This window comes from Sceloporus occidentalis, unplaced genomic scaffold (genome assembly GCF_023333645.1).
Source record: "Sceloporus occidentalis isolate IW3139 unplaced genomic scaffold, rSceOcc1.0.p SCAF_1, whole genome shotgun sequence".
NCBI classification, from domain to species: domain Eukaryota; kingdom Metazoa; phylum Chordata; class Lepidosauria; order Squamata; family Phrynosomatidae; genus Sceloporus; species Sceloporus occidentalis.
In genome coordinates, this window is record NW_028316981.1 from 279,651,170 (window position 1) to 279,670,749 (window position 19,580).

The following is a 19,580-nucleotide window of genomic DNA, read 5'->3' on the forward strand; positions in this document are numbered from 1 at the left end:
TCCAGTATTTCCATATATTAGTTAACAATGTAACAGGTGAGAAAAGAAGTAATTTTACTTTAAACAATAATAATTGTGCTTCTTGTTTATTAGCATACTTTGTTAAAGGAACAGTACTTTTACTGAGGATTAATAATTTCATCCACACTGAAAGGAATGTAGAATACAGGCTGATGGGATATTGTAGGCCTTAGGTGTTTTTGTATAGCTTGTGTCGATCTCAGATATCCAAAATACAGATTAATTTGTTGTTGTTTCTTCAGAGTGACTGTATGTTATTCCAGGTGTTGGTGCTATCTGATATTGGTATGTGCACTCAGATTTATAACTTTTTCACACGTGGAGGAATGTAGTCCCATCCCAGAAGAAGAAGAAAGTGGGGCCAATTCGAAAATGAATGCCATTACATGCCGCCTCATCACACGCAAAGACAAATAGCATCCATCCAAAGGAGACAGCATTGCCCATATGAATGAAATCATCACATGCCTATGCTTTCTCTTGCGAATTAATGTGATGTCAGGGAGGGAGGACAGAATTGTGTCTGGGGAGGATTTTTGATTTCTGCCCTCCCCTCCAGTGACAGCTGGCCAGAAAGGAACAGGCAGGAGGCATGCTGAATATCCTCACTGCCTTTTCCTTCCTGGTTATGGGGCCAAGCAGGCGAGAGAGGCAGTCAGGGAGAGAGGTTGACTGAACTGCTCCCACCTTCCCTGGCGTCACCAGCAGAGAAGCCCTCCTTCTGGGCACGCAGACACCAGGCTAAAGAGAGGTGGAAGGAGGGAGTAAGGGGCCGGGTGCCCCCAGAAGGAGCCTTCAGCTGCCCAGAAAGAGGCAGCCTTGGTCCTCCTTTGCTGGTGCTGCTGGTGCTGCTGAAAATGTGCTCTGCTGTCCTGGGACTGGGGCAGGGAGGCAGGGAAGCTGAAGGCAGAGGTGCCCCCGCCAGGATGGAGCTGAACTGAGCTCCATTCCAGCAATGGATTTCCCCCGCAACGTGAGGCTCCCTCCAGGGGCCAGGGCTGTCCCCTGGGTCCCCCTGGGTCTACTTGGCGGGGTGAGTGGCGGTGCTGATGACGCTGAGACTTATCAGGGAATGGGCTGGTAGTGGTGGCAGTGCTGAGGTGCAGATCTTAAATTCCTCTGGAGAATACAGGGAGCAGAGCCACAGGGAGAGAAATGGCAGGGTCATGGGGTGTTTCTAGCAAAGCCAACACAAGGGTGATCCAGACATGTGTTCCATACCAGGCAAAATTGAATTGACTACAGTTTTGGAGTGGAGCAGGATTCATAACTTCAGTGTTTCTCTGAATTTACCTAAACCTGGAATAACCCTGGATTGACTCTGGAATGCATTCCGATTGCATTTTGCGAATTAATGTGAAACACCATGATTTACCCTGCATTGACTTTGGAATGACCCTGGGATAAACATCCAATTCTCCCTGTGTGAAAATGTCCTTAGTATTGTTTTCATTGTGGATTTCAAGAGCAGCTTTGAGGAAGATTACAAGGCAATGATATAAATCAGGCATATGTAATTGTGCCAGGAGTTTTAGGCGGGATACATACCACCAAAAAGAGGCGCCTCCTTGGCGCCTCTCTTTCCTGCGCAGGAGCACTGCAGCATACAAATTGCGTGGCGCTGCTGTGCAGGAAAAAAGGAGCCCAAAAAGACGGCTCTATTTGTGGCGCCACAAAGTGCCAGGGACGGGGCTGTTGCGTCGCAGCTCGCAGCGCTGTTTGGAGGCTGTGCAGCTGTGACGTAACCATAATGTGCCGCGTCTGGCAGGTGTGTTACAGCTGTGGCGCCCTCATCACATGTGAGGGCTGCCGGGCGTGTGGGCGCTCCTTAGTCTTTTTAAATACATCTAGTGTTTTCAATTCTTTATGGTTTTACACAGACTGTGGTACAAACATATTAAACAATTTAGCAAGATGAAATAGGTTAAAAGAGCAAAGGTTTTAAACCATTTATGTGGGCCACACTTTTGCAAGTGATATCACATCTAGTTTGTGCTGATTGGCAGGGGTCTATGTTAAGGAAAAACAACATCGAATTTATGTTTCCTTTGTGCTTCACGCAAACTTCCTGCAAGTCTGCTATTGGAAGGTTGTGGTGCATTTCAGGGTCCTAGGTCTGATACAGTGAGCTTTTTCTTATAATTTTTGTACAAATTATTCCTCATGTCTTGAAATAAGTGACACTTCTCCTTCCCATGACCTTTCTGGTTGCTGGTAGAAAGGCAGAGATTTCCTGACATAGCCTAAAGTTATTAATGGCTGATGCAAAGCTATACTTCTTCCATTTATCATATTTTTGAATCTAAACAGTTCTCTTCCTACACAGTGTGTAGTGCTTCAAGTTATTTATAGAATATAATTATATTCTTTTAGTCTCCTTTTTACTGAGCTACACATAGACAGCTTTTTAAATAGCGTCCCATAATTCTCCATTCCAGTGGTCATTATGGTTGCAAGGATTTTTTCCATGTTGTCATCAAGCTGTGCTAACATGCCTACTTTGGTCCAGGCACAGGGAAGTGTATTACATGGCCACCAGTCACAGTGGAACCCTCTATCTTTTGTGTGCATATGTATTATTATTATTATTATTATTATTATTATTACTACTACTACTACTATGCTTTATTTATATAGCGCTGTAGATTTGCACAACACTGTACATACAAACAATAAAATAGATACAAGTAAACCTGATGGCGTACAATCTACAAAATAGTAGTGTAATACATATAAATAATACATAGCAATACAGGAAAGGGTTCAATAAAACAGGCAACCAATTAAAAACGTCAAATAGCAAATAATAGTCACGCAGTGCCTGGGAATGTTTCTCTGAACAGGATGGTCTTCAACTCAGTTTTGAAACTAGTTAAAGAAGTGATGAGCTGTGTTCGTTGGGGAAGGAGGTTCCAGGAGTGAGGGGCAGCAAGTGAAAAGGGATGAATCCAGGACAGGGCAGAGAAAATCCTGGGCTAAGACAGCAGACCTTGACTACCAAAATGGAGGGCCTGAGTGGGAAGGTGAGGAGAAAGAAGGTTTGATAGATAAGGAAGGACCAGCCCATGGAGGGCTTTAAAAGTCAACAACAGGAGCTTATACTGAATACGGAAAGGGAGGGGGAGCCAGTGAAGGGATGCCAACAAAGGAGAGATATGGTCGGAGCGGTGGGCAGATGTAATAATGCGTGCTGCAGCTGAATGCTGGATAGAAATTAAAGGATGGAGGTGAGAAAGAGGAAGCCCAGCTAGAAGGATGTTACAGAAATCAAGTTGTGATACCACTAGGGCATGGACCAGAATCTTGGCAATAGAGGCAGAGAGATATGGTCGGATTTTGGCAATATTGTATAAAAACAATCCACATGCCTTAGCTGTGGTCTGGATCTGGGGGATACATGACAGAGAAGAATAAAAAAATAAAACCAAGACTACAGGGCCTGATGGACTGGTTGAATATAAATGTTATCAACAAAAACAGAAAAGGAGTGTTGAAGAGTAGACTTAGGTGGAAAAACGAGAAGCTCTGTTTTGGACATATTGAGCTTCATGTGTGTTTGTGTGTGGTGATGGTTTCCCCTTTTTGAGCCTAGTGGTAGCAATGCTGGTGTCAGTCAAGAAATAGTTTATTTGTATAGGATAGAAGTGGCCCTCCAATCGTTGCACCCACTTTCAACATTTGCAACCCTCAATATTGGCTGTGCTAGCCAAGACTGATGGGAGTTGCAGTTGAAGAACATATGAAAGGCTACAAATTCCCCACTTCCTGGTCTACAGACTGTTGTTGTTTCTCTGTAAAAACAAGGATTTCTCTTTAAAAACAACAAAAGTCTGATTTTTTGAAAAAAAGACACAAACTTTATTTGGTATAAGCTTTAATGGACTACAGCCTAATTTATCAGTTGTACCATATTGTTCTTTTTTGTTGCATCATTTAAAATTATTCTTTCTCTTTGCTCATCCAAGGAAAATATAGCTCTTTAGTGTAAGTGAGCTGTCATTTCTCTGAACCACATGTCTTCATCCATGGAACTGTCATTTCTTCTTTAACATTTTTGGGGTGGGTGGGTGGGGTCTAACAAAAATCAAATAAATCAAAAAGAATCTTTGGTGTCTTTCCAAGATTACCTACATTAAAATATATTATGGCTGTAGGATCTCATTTTTGGACTGTTTTGCCCCAAACTTAGCTGCTCCTGCAGTATTTAATCATGTTGTCGTGTAAGCTATTGTTCTGAAATACTGACATCTATAATATGTTTTTATATGTTAATATGAACTCCTCCAGCAAAGGCCTGTAAAAGAATTTTTTTTTTGCATAATCCTGTGTGAAGGGCAGTGATGGCACTAACAATCTTCAAGAAATATCTGTCAGTTGATTTCTTAAAGCATCCAAGGGATGGACTCCCACATTTTCCCAAGGATGCATGTATATATTGTTGCATATATTTATGAAGTACATGTGCTGCACACATATTATTTCAAGCCCTGAATGAAGGATGATTCATCCAGGGCTTCATTAATCAGGGGAAGAAATTGAAAGGAGCATTTATTCCTGAAGATGAATAAAATGGCAGTGGAGTTCTGTGTTACCTTCCACAAATATATTGAACCTTCTGTTGCTCTTTTGATTGTGGTGAGGTTGCAGTGTTGCTTGATTATAGCTTGAGTTGTACAGTTCCCCACAATTAGTTAGGAGAATGATACATTCATAATCCTGTGAATTTTCTGTGTTTTGCTAGTCAGTGTTTCCAAAGCCATGTTCAGGTGATTACAAGGAATGAAGTTTTAAAATTTATTTCAGCTCTCTTTGTGACGGTTGGTAGGAGAGATAGTACCAGTTTCCCCACAGGTTTGGAAATAATGTTCTTATACAGTCTAAGACATCACTGATCATAGATTCATGTTCAGTTTGCAGTCTATTATAACCCTTAAATGATTGTTACAAGTACTGCTGCCAATACTGTTGTCTTGTAGTTCTGGTTCTTCTTAGAGCTAGTGATGCTTCATACTTCACTGCAAGCAAGCTGTTGAAATGCAACACTATGTTTGGAATTGCAGTTCACCAGTGGGAGGATTTATATGTTCATAAAAGGATATTTGAAGAGATGGGCATATCTTGTTTCTCACATGAACAAAGTGTGCAGTTTAGAATTATCCTTAGACCATAAACTTACAAGAAATAGTAGACAATTTTAAACATTATCATTTAACAAAGAACTGTGGCTATTACAAAACAAAAGTGCACTTAGTATAAAAACCATAAATCATGGAAGTTCAATGAATGCTACTTGTTCAGTAAAATCAGGTCAAAAAGTCTAGAACTAACAATATATCAGTGTTGAATACAGCTGCTTAAGTGAATGTGCTTAGTGCCGTGCATCGGGGTTACACTATACATTTGTTTAAAGCTAATTCACACTTAATGAACAAATTGTAATTAGGGCATTGTGAACAGACTTTGGGCTTACATCATAATAATAATAATAATAATAATAATAATAGGATTTATTTATATACCGTCCAATCACTGGGAATCCGAGCAGTTTACAACAGAGGGGATAATAAACGGTTCCCTGCCTGCAGGCTTACAATCTAAAAGAAACGACACAAAAGGAGAAGGGAATGGTGAGGGGAGGAGGGGAACAGGTCCAGCATTCTTCTCTCCCTCTGAGGCCTGGACCAAGGCAGATGGACCGGAGGGAGGGCTCTTCTTCTTCAGGCTAACCCTGATGGAGCTGGGCCAGCCTATTCTCTCCCTCAAGACGGTGGCTGAAGGTAGGGCTTGTCTTCTTCCAGGCAGGCCTGTTGGAGCTGGCCTGCCTCTCTCTCTCCCTAAAGATGGAGGATGAAGGGAGGGCTTTTCTTCTTCCAGGCAGGCCTCTTGGAGCTAGCCTGCCTCTCTCTCCCTCAAGATGGAGGATGAAGGTAGGGCTTAATGTTCCTTAATGGTCTAGTTCCCTCTCTGGCTTACTTTGTTATTGTTAACTGTCCTCCAGTCGACTTTGATCCCTAGCGACACTGTAGAGGAGACATCTCCAAGACCCTCTGTTCTCAACTGGTCTGCTCAGATCCTGTAGGCATGTAGTAATCATCTGGCATGTGGTCTTCCTCTCTTTCTACTGCCTTCCATCTTTCCTAGCATCATTGTCTTTCCTAATGATTTATTTCTTCTCATGATGTGCCCAGAGTACCACATTCCCAATTTAGTTCCAATCTTGGCTTCCAGGGAGAGTTCTGGCTTGATCTGTTCTAGAATCCATTTGTTTTGTCTTTTTGGCTGTCGATTGTATCATCAGTACTTATCTCTAGCACCACATCTCAAATGAGTTGATTTTCCTTCTGTTGACTTTCTTCACTGTCCAGATCTCACATCCATACATGGTTTTACCATTGCCTCCAGATCAAAATGAGACACTCACTTCAAACTGTATGGCTTGTGCATATTTGGGAGGTTGAAGCTTGCATGCTGATAGCCATAAAATAATAATAATAATAATAATAATAATAATAATAATAATAATAATAATTTATATTTCCTACCTCTCCCTGTGGATTGAGGTGGGATTACAATGTAATAAAAATACAAAAACACTGTAGAAGATTACATTAGCCCCTAAACTCTCCCACCATTAAAAATAATAAAACATTCCAATTCGGACCTCTTCAACAAATAAAAGTTGTTGAAGAAGAAGACCAACAAAAGCCTATAGAAGATTGGAAATATACACATTGGAACTGGAGTATATCCACAAACTCCAGTCCTTTGACAGTGGGTTGAACAGAGAGCATGGTTTCCTGTCAGATTACACATATTACATCTCCATGAGAGGTCTTGCCCATTTTATCACATCTCCTTTCTGGTTCCCAGCCAGTACATACTACATCCCAATAACCCCCTTTCCCATTCATATGGTTCTCTACTAACCTAGGTTTTAGGCAACATCTTTCCTTCCACCTTTGTCCCCCAATTGTTAAAACTGAATCTGTCACTTCATCATCATACCAACAAGTTTTTCATTTCTATTACTAATCACACAGACATCCTGTTCATTCGTAGATATAAATGTCTGTCCCTAGGCACTTCATTTCATGCATTGATGAAATAGACTTAGTCTACGAAAGCATATGCTACCAATTTCCCTCTCTCAGTCTCAAAGGTGCTACAAGACAACGATGACGACGATGATACAGTAATAATATTTATTTATATTTTCTCACCTCTCCCAGGTGGACCGAGGCAGGATTACATCCCTTTGCATAGGTTGTGAGTGATCCATAATTCCTAATATATTACATTTACAAAACATGTAAAGTCAAGATCCTCATCCAGATCCTCATCCAGCTGTTAAATGTACTGGGTAATTCTCAGCAATTCTTTATTACTCAATCTTAAACTTAACCCTTAACAATTTAGTGAAGATAGAATGACACTTTAAATTCCATGAAGGACTACAAATAATGGAATATAAATGAAATTCATAATGACTCAAATGGTGCTGGCATGTTGTTGCAAGAAGAAAATATAGAACTTTTAACAGTTTTTCACCACACTATGGCCAGCATCCTGGTAGTAGACATGCACAGCCATGTGTTACACATGTGGAGTGCTTTTATTGGACATTCACAATGACCCTATCCAGCTGATGAGAATGGAAGTGGAGATCTGCATGTGGAATACACACTGAAGCGTGTGTGCATAATCCAGAATGGGACTCTCATTATTCCGTAATGGGATCTGAGACCTCATTGGGGAACTTGGAGAGGCCAGTGCAGAATATGTACTGAAGCACAACATGTTTCACCACTGCAATAGCACAACAAGTTCCTAGCCTTATGCATTTAGGAGTTATCCTCAGATTTTGAGTAATATCTAATATAAGGGTTGTATAATGTAATGCAGAACAAAGCATTGCTTGCTGGTGGTTATTTATGAAGTGCTGTAGTAAACTTGATCTATATGTGTTAAACTGGTTTAGCTAGTGCAAAAATGTTTGTGGTATCAGTAAAGGGTTGCATGAATAGTCAGTGCTATTAACATAATTGTCACTGTCTGTAGTTTTTGCATTTACTTTCCCTCTTGATCTCATTCTCTATAATCCCATCCCCAAGCTTATATATTGTATATATACCTGATATTTTGGATGGTACTTTTATGTTTCTAAAGAAATGGATTACAGTTAGCATGCTATTAATACATTTGTTGGTCTCTAAATTTTCCCTGGAGACTGTTGTTTTGCTGCAGTGGATGTAGGCAAGAATCCTGTTAGTGCAATGTGCTAGCTAGTAGTTGCATTTCTTCCCAAATTATAGGGCAGAGGCAAGTGAAAGCAGGAAAAACCATCCTGCTTTGAGCAGCCTATTTCTCTGTTTCTCTCTAGTCATGATGAAATTACTGTGCCTGCCACCAAACATCACATTGCAGTTAAGTCAGCATAGTGTACCTCTGTTCACTGACTTTAGTGCTGGTTTCTGAATTCTCTGGGAAGGGGAACTGCCCATATGAAAGAGCCATGGGTCTGCTGGATCAGATCAAGTTACCTCCTCCTCTTCTTCACACACACACACCTACCTACCTACCTACCTCAAATTATGGTCCCTGTGGTTTTCCACATAGCTGCATTTGTTGGATAGGAAGATAAAACTGCATGAATAGTTGTGATTCCAATTTGATATATATGAAGTTATGTTTTGTTTTCTTTAGTACAGACAGTTAAACAGTTCAACCATGTGTTTTCTGTTGAGGATTTTAAAATGTGATTTGCTTTATTCAGTATTGTCTGAGTTAGTCTGTTGAGATAGGAACAGAACAAAAGAGCAGAAAAGTTGTCCATTGTCTGACCAGGGCTTTGGATATGCTTGACATTGAAAGAGCCCACACTTCAAGTTCTTATGTCATATTGCAGACAAATATCCCATAGACCCATTGGATGCTACCAAAGTTTTTGGTTTTGTCTCCCCCGCCCTGAATTAAGCCAACATGGCATAGTAGTTTGAGTGTTTAGACTATGACTCTGGACCCCAGAGTTCAGTTCCCAGCTCAGCCATGAAACCCACTGGGTGACGTGGGGCAAGTTACACACTCTCAACTTCAGGGAAAGGCAGTGGCAAACCTCCTCTGAATAACTCTTGCCAAGAAAACCCCATGAGATGTTGGCTTTAGGGTTGGAAATGCCTTGAAGGCACACAACAACAAGAACAGGAAATAATTATCTAGGATTGTGATCCAGTGGAGCCTTCTTTCCCATCTCTTCCTTACCACGCTCCCCACATTCACTGCAGTGTTTCAGGCCATTACTTGGAAAGGGAAGCTCTTTTGTACAGTTCACATATTCCATTAAGTCTTGCTTGGTACAGCTTACTCATGTCCACTGTACTATGTGCATTCACTTTGGAGTGCATGAAGAGACAGTCCCCTCTGAAGTCTTGTGATAACTGGGCATGAGCAGCTAAGTCTTGGGAATGGACCCTGCTATTTATTGCTTTTTTAATTACTTGTTTAATGTAGCCTTTCTGTATGCAACAGTTCTGCTTTGCCAAATATTAGTGACAAATCTGTAGCCGTGAACATAAGAAAATAACTGTGAGATGAAAAAGGCCATTGAGACAGCTGCAGAGAAAAGGAGAGAGAAGGCTGCTGGCTCCAAGTTTCCTGTTTCTCCCATGTGTAATTTTTAGGAGCCAGTCTCTAGATCCAAGGTGCTGTGGGCAGGATGATTTTGACAGCTGACTGTCCTATAAGTCCACAGGTCGTTACACATATAGATGTGTTCCAACAACATTTCAGTCAGAAACATTTAACATAGCCTTTTCCTCCTGATCCTGCTTCTTCTGCTCCTTCTCCTCTGCTTCTTCACTTATATCCTGCCTTTTCTCCAATATTGGCACAATCTGTAGAATTAAAATGGCTTAAAAATCCATTAAAAACAGAAGATGAAAATCAATAAGACAGCACACCATTATATGTTCACTGTAGTCAATTTCTAAAAGCCCTTTGGAATGGAAAGGTTTTTGCTTCCCGGCAGAAAGCAAGCAAGGAGTGATTATATTGGATATTTATATATCAGGTTTGTAGAGATTTCTAAAGCACTTCTTCTTATTTTACAGAAATAATTAAAATAAGGCATAATATAGAAAACTATAGTACCTTTACAGAAAGTTGAGGAATCAGTATTTTCCTGGCTCCTTTTAAAGTCTTCTAAGCAAAAGTAGAGAGTAGGGATAAATGAAGTCAGCATTTCACCAGCATATGTGAGTGGCTGTTGCAAGTTACAAATGTTAGTCACTTTATATGATTTTACTTGATCACAGGGAAGTTTGATTATGTTATATTGTTTTCCTTCATTTTTGCACAGCTCCTGGAAAAGCACAAGAATACAGAAAGCATGGTAGAACTGCTTGAATTATATCAAATGGAAGATGAAGCTTACAGTAGTCTTGCTGAAGCCACCACAGAACTCTATCAGTACTTGCTGCAGCCATTCAGAGACATGAGGGAACTTGCAATGCTCAGGAGACAGCAAATTAAGGTAACAAACTAGCAGTATACATTCTAAATTTATCTAAATCAGATTTCCTGTTACCAACCTCCCTGCCACAAATAGAGAGTTGTGTACATCTAACAACATGTGTAGGGCATAGAATGGATCATGCCTATATTAATATACAGTGCTCTATTTGTTCTCTTTTGATAGCTTTCAGAAACATTTGTATCAGGGGAAAAACATTTAATTCACTTTGACCAGAAAACTTGAACTCAGACGCTCAAGTTAACACTCTAAAGTTAACAAAGGCAGGATACAGAGTGCCCCTTTGGGGCGGCCTGCACCTGCCCCTTTCCCTGATGGATCGGGGCCTCAGCTGCCACAGCGGCAGCCCCAGAGGCCCCGATCTGCCACTTTTCCTGGCCTCAGGTAAGCGGCAAAATGCTGCTTCCCTGTGGCCTGGAAAGGGGTGTCCTTGGGGCTTTATGCCCCAAGGACACCCCGACAGTGGTGGGGAAAGGGAGAAAGGGGCCTTTCTCTCTGTGTCGCTGGCACGGCTGTTTAAAGGCCACGCCAGAAATACGCGTGGCGCCACAAGCGCCCTGCAGCAGCACCCGGTCTGTGCCATGCTGTTTGACTGTGGCGCGGCCGTGACGTCATAATGGCAGAGCCCGGGTAGAAAGGGCGCCGCCATTGCCACACCACGGCTACGTACTAGGGTTGCGAGGCGTCTGGAAAGGACGCCCCGAGGCAACCATAGTACGTATCCAGGCTGGCGCTTTGCACCGGTCTGGATACTGCCAAAGCTAATGTTGATACTGAATTGACGTTGTTTGTTTTTCTCTAATTATGAATTGGGACATGTGCTGTAGAATTTGGAATGTATTAATCTGAATTCCTTGGTGCTTGTTCAGTGGCTTTCATAAAAAGTGGTCTAGATAAAACAATAATTTTCTGTTATTGTTAACCACTCTCGACTCTTGGTGACCCTGTGGATGAGACATCTCCAAGACTCCCTATCCTCCATTGCTCTGCTTAGTTCCTGCAAATTCATACCCATGACCTCCCCTATAGAATCCCTCCATCTAGCATGTGGCTTTCCTCCCTTTCTACTTCCCTCCATCTTTCTTAGCATTACTGTTTTTTTCAATGAGTTGTGCCTTCTCATGATTTGAACAAAGTACAACAGCCTCAGTTTAGTCATCTTGGCTTCCAGGGAGATTTTTCACTTGATCTGTTCTATGATCCATTTGTTTATCTTTTTGGCTCCTTGGTACTCTTCTCCAGCAGCACTCAGAAAAGAAAAGAAACAGTGGCTTTTCTCCTGCTGATTTGTAAGAATTCAAGTCTTCACACAAGTGAGGCAAGATCTTGCCACTTTGTCAAGCCTTCTACACTTGCTAGTGAGCTCAAAGAATAGGTGGCAAGGACCAATAGAGGCTTGGCTAGTAATTGAAGCTTATATCGGAGAGAGCCTGACAGTCATTTTCCAGAAGGGGAAAGGAAGCTTAGATTTCCAACTAGTGGTAGGCCAACTTGCTTGGGCCGTGGCATTTTTGCCCTGCACCAAACCTCAGCAGGTGCCATTAGCATCTTCCCCCAATTGCCATGGAAGTGGCCAAACATACATCTTGGGGACAGGACTCAACATTTTTAGGCTATTTTGTGAAACTGGGCATTTCAGATGCTTGACATAGCCTTAAAAAAGGAAAGAAATGGGAAGCAGATATTTGGCTATGTCTGTTTTTGTCTTCAAGCAATCTTATTTTATTGCATTTTTAAAAGCCTGTTTCGTAGTCTGCAACCTGTACTTTGTGCACAGATTCAGGCAGACTTTTTGGGACGACATATTTCAGAATCCCCCAGCCATCGTGGCTATTGACCATTCTGGCTGTGATTTTCTAAAACATGTTGTCCAAAAAGGTAATGTTTTCAAGTTTAGATCCTAAGGTAGGAACTTGGTGTTTTTGCTGAGTGCTAAATCACCTAATCATTTAACATTTTTCTAAACTCTGTCTGAATTTTGAGCCTTTAGCAATTCATGTCCCACATGGTGTGACATATTTCTGAAATGTTTAGAAAACTGGTAAGACTTTCATTCCAGGATACCATAAAATGTAACACTTACCATTTTGGATACTGTTTCATTTTCAGCACAATTATGGCAAGTAGCTTTCATGTACAAAGTAGCAAGTCCTGTAAAGGATACTAATATCTTTACAAGACTTTCCATAACTGATGTATAGCACCTTAATAACTTGCCAAACATGATGTTGGTGGCGAGAACCAAACATTTTTCTGTCAATCTTCAAAATACAGAGACAAAGGCAGTATGTATAGTTGCAGTATATTTTATAGCTTTGTGGTGTTTAATTTTGCTGTATTTTCCATTAGAATATACTTAAAATGTAGGCATCTTAGCATGCTAATAAAGGTCTAGAATGCAGAAACGTTGAATATAATTGTGCATAATGTTGGAAAACTATTTTTGTATTTGACATTTTATAAGTCAGTTCAGATGAGTCAAACAGATTATTGGGGAGGAAAGGGTGCTAAAATACTGCTTTTATTTAAATATAAGTAGCATATTATCTATAATAACATGCTGCTGCTCATATCCGTGTATGTAAGAGATAAATTTTGTGCAGAAAAGCAGCCTAAGGTGAAGGAGTTTCTCACTTGCTCAACAGGAAAGAGTGGTCTTTCCTTAAGACTCCAGTCTTCTGCAACAGCTTTTTGTTAAAAGCAGGAATGGACAGAGTCGCATGTAACTTGTCATCATTGCCTCCAGAATGCATTTCTGTTCCAAATTGTGATGATAAAAGAGCACACTCTTTAAGAGTTTTGATTGCTTAGAAATAGTAAGTTATTAAACTGAATTCACCCTTTCAGTTCTTGATTTGAAAAGTAACTAATGGCATGCTTCATCCTGTTACCTTCAGTCTAGTTCCTCCAATTGGTAGAAAGAAGTTGCCACAGTATGTATGAGTGTACATGTGATTGGACATGTGTCTCAGATAAGTAGAGCAATCTAAATTGTGTGTATGTGAGGGAGCCAGCTTTCAACAAACCCACTTGCAAAAAAGATTGTTTGGGGCTAGAAAGTCATTCATTTTAGCAAGAAAGAAAGCTGATACAGAGGCAGGGAGGCTGCATTAATGCAGATAAATCAGATTACCAGGAATACCTGGAGTACATTTTTGGAAGGGAGTCTGTTCTTTAGATTTGAATGCCATCTACGAGAGTATGTTTCCTTCCCCCTCTCTTCTCTTTCTTGGAATAATATACTTGCTGGATTGAAACTTAAAACCACCCAGCTCTTTCATCAATATTTTTCATGGCCAGTACAAATAATTTATGATTACTAGAACTAGAGATACTTTGTGAATGTGTGGGGGTGGGGAAATTTATGTCGCTGAGGAATCACATCTTTCTGAGTATTTCTGGATTGCTGTAGCAACCTAGTGTTTGGTGTGTGTGTGTTTTTGAAAACCCTTTTGCACTGCATCCACACTGGCAAAATAATGCAGTTTGACACTACTTTAACTGCCATGACAGTCAAGACTATGGAATTCTGGGAACTGTAATTTGTTGTGGCACCAGAGGTCTTTGAAAGAGAAGGCTAAATGTCTGTCAAAACTACAAATTCCAGAATTCCATAGCACTGAGCCATAGCAGTTAAAGTGATGTCAAACTGCATTATTTCTGCAGTGTGGATGTAGTCTAAAGTACCTTCATGCTTATGTAGTGCAAGGTTGGATCCATGGGCATACCAAGGGTAGAAGAGGCCAGTCATTCTTACGGATTCAAAAATCTCCTGATGTAGCCTTGCAGTGTTTTGCTTCAGAGACTCTTAAGCTGGTGAGAACACTGTCAGTAATGCTTCTTTGCCCCTAGCTTTCCATGGCTGTAGAGGCTTGTTGCTGGGGCAGAAGTGCCATTGTGTCTATGAACTCCTTTTCTTTGGCAGAGCAACACTTCTGATCTGTACAGTGATGCCCTCAGCCAGCTTTCAACAGAGAATTGGATTACTCTGTCCAAGAACCTTTTACTATCTCTTGAGACCTTTTAATATCTCTTGCAAAATAAGGAAGATTTACCAGGGAAACATTTTGGCCCTTCAGATGTTGTTGGTCTTCAAATCCAGCAGCCTTACCCAGCATAGCCAGTGATGAGGATACTGGGACTTGTAGTCCCACAACATCTGAAGGGCCTTATCATTCCCATCTTATCCTAACTCTCAGCTCTGTTTTTTTAAAAATATATCAAGAGCCAAAACTTCAGATAGTGATTCTCTTTTCCCTCATTCCTCAGGTTTTTTCTCCAAGCTTTAGTTCACGAAAAGCTATTACCATCCATTCATCCTTCCTAGTTATATCCTTTGTTCTTTCCCCGCTTCTCCTCATGATTTTTATATTATTTATGTGTGTGTGTTTGTGGTTTTCCTGTTTTTGATTATTTAAGTGAATGCTAAAAAGAGATGTTTGCATCAGTATTTACCAGCCTTGGCCCATATCCTCAGTATAATACTTAAAAGTGGTTAAGGGATGCTTTAACTGCTTTCCTTTCCTGAAGGTTTTTAATGCATCTCTTAATTTGAGGATGGATGTAATGGATTGATTTGCTTTCAGATTTCCATAGAAAATGATTACTTAGGACCCCGAAGAATTGAAAGCCTCCAAAAAGAAGATGCAGACTGGCAGCGGAAGGCCCAAATGGCTGTACTTTCTATACAAGATCTTACTGTGAAGTACTTTGAAATAACAGCAAAAGCACAGAAGGGTAATGGAATTAGACTTTTTCATATTTTCCGTCTAAACTTCTAAGTCTTGTTTATGTGCAACCACTCGTTTTGCTTGTCACTCACATATTTTTAAAAAAATATTTTCTAGAATCTTATATACTCAGATAAGAGATAGGACGTTTTCTTATAAATGTTATTCATTCCACATTTTATGTGAAATGTGCTTTTTAGATTTATCATCAAAACCATCCTGTTAAGTTGAATGCATTCTGTTTTGTATACAGAAATTGAAAGTTGGAGATATTTCTGTCTTTGAGTTCATGATTGTTTAATTCTTGAAACCCAGGTATTTCAGGTCTGTCCATTTGAGATTTGCTCCCGTGTAAGATAAAACAAATTCAACACTGATACAAACTATGTGGCAGTAGGTTGATGCTTTTAAAAATGATTTCCTACCTGTTTACACATTTCAAAAGTTGGGAGACTGTTGAAGACGTGAAGGAGGACCGGAGCAATATAGATTTTTGGTGTTGGGTTGCAGCAGGTGTCTGTAGTAAGCAATGAGATACAGTTTGAACTAAGGAAAAATAGGATCCTGCTCTAAATATTCCTACTGTAGTTGTCTGTGCCAGTTTACAACATGCAAAGTAAAAAACAGCAGGCTCCAGAATTCCTTATCTCTCTCCCCTGGAGGTCTGACTGGCAGCAACACACTTGTCATTTGGGCACCAAGTTAAAACTTTACTGTTCACCGAAGTCTTTAGGTGAACTTTACAACACAAAGGTGAACTCATTAATGCAACACAAATACTGTTATTTATAGTTACAAAAAATTCAAGATTTTTAAAATCTGTTTTTAACTCATTAATATTGTTTAATATATTTTTAGCTTATTTAAACTATCTTACTGTTTTTAGCCAGTTTAACTTGTTTTAATGCTATTGCAAATCATCCTGGGATCTCTTAATATAGAGTGGGCCATAAATATTTAAATAAATAAATAAATAAAGATCCATTGTCATGGGTGAGGGACTGGCATGGATCACAGTAGAAACTTTTCCTTCTTCCTGTTCCCACCTGTTTGCGTCAAAGTGTATGTGCATCGCCATAGTTGTTGTTGTGCTTTTAAGTAATTTCCAACTAATGGCAACTATAAGGTGTCCCTATTGTAATGTTTGCTTGGCATGATGTAGTCAAACAGGGTTTTCCATTGCCTTCCTTTTAGGCTGAGAGATTACGACTTGCCCAAGGTCCCAGTGAGTTTCCATGACTGAGAAGGGATTCAAACCTTGGTCTCAAAGAATCCTAGTTCAACACTCAAACCACCACACAGTAGAGTGGAAAATTTAACTGACAGAGATCAAACAGTCTTTTCAATTTTCTGATTGTCTGTGGAGACCCACAATAGAAGGAGTGGGCAGCTGTCGAGGTATAGGGGGCTGTCTTGGTCACCTGGAAACTTCAGAGAGCTAGGCACTCCCACTGCAATGTCTCCTTTTTTTAAAAAAAAGCATTATTTTCCTCCAAACACCACCTGTGCTACCTAGAGGGTGGTGGGATAATTTCACCATGTGTTTGACACCACTCTCTGGGTCATTTTAGGCTTTGAATAGTTAATTTTCCAAACAAGAAATAAATTTGAGATTGACAGAAGGTGACATCTGACAGACTTAAATTAATATTACAGGACTATATTGAAAGAGAAAAAATTGGCTTCTTACGGAAAAGAAAATTAAAAGTGATGGAATATTATGAACGGAACAATGACAAAAAATTAGGTTTGAATTTTCTGGATGCAGAAAAAGCGTTCAGTAGTGTAAATTGGAATTGTATGTTTGAAATTATGCGAAGGCTGAACTTAGGAGAAAATTTCAAAATGTGGATAGAAAGAATATATGAAGAACAGAAAGCACAGATTATAATTAATGGACACAAAACAGACTTTATTACAATTCAAAAAGGAACACGTCAAGGATGGCCACTGTCTCCTCTGCTGCAAGAATTATAATAGCACAATTTTGGAAAAATCATGAGATGCCTAGCTTGGCTGGTTAACGAAAAATTTTGAAATGTGAGAGATGGACATTTTAACAGGTCGCTTAGCATAAAAAGGCAGTACGATAATAGAGGAAGAGGGTGCAGATTACAGCGAGCCAAATGCATTCAATGTATGAATATTGTTTGTTGGGATTGGTATATTAAGATCAATACTTCGGGGATACATGAAGGTATATAGAGATAGAAAGGGAAAAAAAGAGAAGAGTAAAATTTTTACAATTTACAATGTTGAGACAAGGTTCCAAGGCAAAGAGGGAAGTAAAGGTTTATGTTTAAAGTTGTGTTGAGTATGTATTTTATTTTGTTTTATTTTAATAAAAAATATTAAAAAGTAAAAAAAAGTTGACATCTGAATTACTTCCTGTTTTTTTCTTTTTTGAAAAGGCCTCTTCTTGGCTGAAAACAGCTGAGAGTGTCACAAATATGGGATGATTGCCCCCCGTTTCTCCAAGAACATGTTGAGATACAATTTGAGGGGGGGAAATAAGAGGCCCTGGGGTCCACAGGAATGGACCTGCAGTGACAAGAATGCCTCTTGACCTGCAGTCAGTTTTCCTGACCCCTGCAGTATATCATACATGGGTTCCAAGCAGGATGGAAAATATTGACAGTGTGCCTGGTTTCCTTCCTCATTCTTTCTTGTGTTGCTCTTTCCTTGGTGTGGAAGAGATGAGGACATGACATGATGCCTTCAGAAGAAGCAAGAAATATGCATGGCAAAATTGTTCATGCAAGGAATTGAGACAGATGCTGTTAGAGAGGGTGCTTGTCTGAAGGCAAGTAAAAGAAGCCAAGAATCTGAGGTGACTGAACTCTCCCCCTGACTTAATGGATCTGTTATACCATCAGAGTAGGAAGTTTGGTATCATATGCCCCAGAGTGTAGAGAAATTCTTTTCTTTTCTTTTTTACTATCGCTTCCAGAATTACATGACCAGCAAAGACAGGTTTCTGATCTGTTGTCTCAGAGTCTGGCACTGGAAATTATTCAGCCCTTTCCACATTGGAAAGGAAGAACTTTTTAAAAAAGCGTAATATATTTGGGGTGTGATTAAAGCTGTGTATTTATAAACTGGAAAATCATGACTGAAAATGATGACAATGTTAATATCAGAAAGCCTTGAAGCTGTCATTGCTACTCCAGGCCTTCAACAAAATAAATAGGGAATTTATAAACTTATAGGACAACATTTTAAGTATTTCTGGGTAGAATAAGCCTGTTATTTCATTTCCCCCCACAACAGCTGTGTGTGATAGAATGCGAGCTGACCAGAAGAAGTTTGGTAAAGCAGCATGGGCAGTAGCAGTGGAACGAATGGAGAAACTTCAGTATGCAGTTTCTAAGGAGACTTTGCAGTTGATGCGAGCAAAAGAAATTTGTTTAGAACAGAAGAAGCATGCGTTGAAAGAAGAGGTAATTGGTTAAAGACCTGGGAATTATATTTGTACAACCCTGTACTACATTGAATGTAGATGAAAGTTCAGAATACTGTAATTGCTTGTACTGATTTATTTTTAGAGACTTAAAAGTAAAAAAAAATTGACTTGTTAATCACAATATGCCTTGGAAACATAGTATAAAATGATCAAGAATGACTATGATCTATTGAAATGTATGGATCAAATATTTTAAAGAAATGAATTTAATTTTCAAGCATGCAGAAACTAAGTGTAACATAGGTCAGGCCCCACCTGGAATATTGTGTCCAGTTCTGGGCACCACAATTTAAAAAGGATGTGGAGAAACTGGAGCATGTCCAAAGGAGAGTGACTAAAATGGTGAAGGGTCTGGAAGCCATGCTCTATGAGGAACAACTTAGGGAGCTGGGGATGTTCAGCCTGGAAAAGAGAAGGTTAAGAGGTGATATGATAGCCCTGTTTAAATATTTGAAGGGATGTCATATTGAGGAGGGAGCAAGCTTGTTTTCTGCTGCTCCAGAGAACAGGACCCAGAGCAATGGATGCAAGCTACAGCAAAAGAGAGTCCACCTCAACATTAGGAAGAACTCCCTGACAGTAAGGGCTGTTCGACAGTGGAAGACACTCCCTCGGAGTGTAGTGGAATCTCCCTCCTTGGAGGTCTTTAAACAGAGGCTGGATGGCCATTTGTTGGGGATGCTTTGATTTAGATTTCCTGCATGGCAGGGGGATGGATTAGATGGCCCTTGAGGTCTCTTCCAACTCTATTATTGTATGATTCTATAGGTTTGGTTCACTTTTATTTTCTTTTACAATTTGAAAAGCATGATAATGGAACACTTTGGGGCATGGTTTT

General features: G+C 40.0%; 1 protein-coding gene across 3 annotated transcripts in view; it reads left to right on the top strand.

The window, feature by feature from the left end:
* The window catches only part of JMY (junction mediating and regulatory protein, p53 cofactor), a 61,442-nt gene that overhangs the window by 10,221 nt on the left and 31,641 nt on the right, over positions 1 to 19,580 (top strand). For all 3 annotated transcript variants that reach the window (XR_016277747.1, XM_089494699.1, XM_089494710.1), the window contains exons 2-4: positions 10,376 to 10,549; positions 15,136 to 15,286; positions 18,550 to 18,719. Coding sequence is in view for 2 of the 3 variants with exons in the window: in XM_089494699.1 (XP_089350825.1) it covers positions 10,376 to 10,549; positions 15,136 to 15,286; positions 18,550 to 18,719 (495 nt within the window). In the remaining variant the exon portion in view is untranslated. The remainder of the gene's footprint in view (positions 1 to 10,375; positions 10,550 to 15,135; positions 15,287 to 18,549; positions 18,720 to 19,580) is intronic.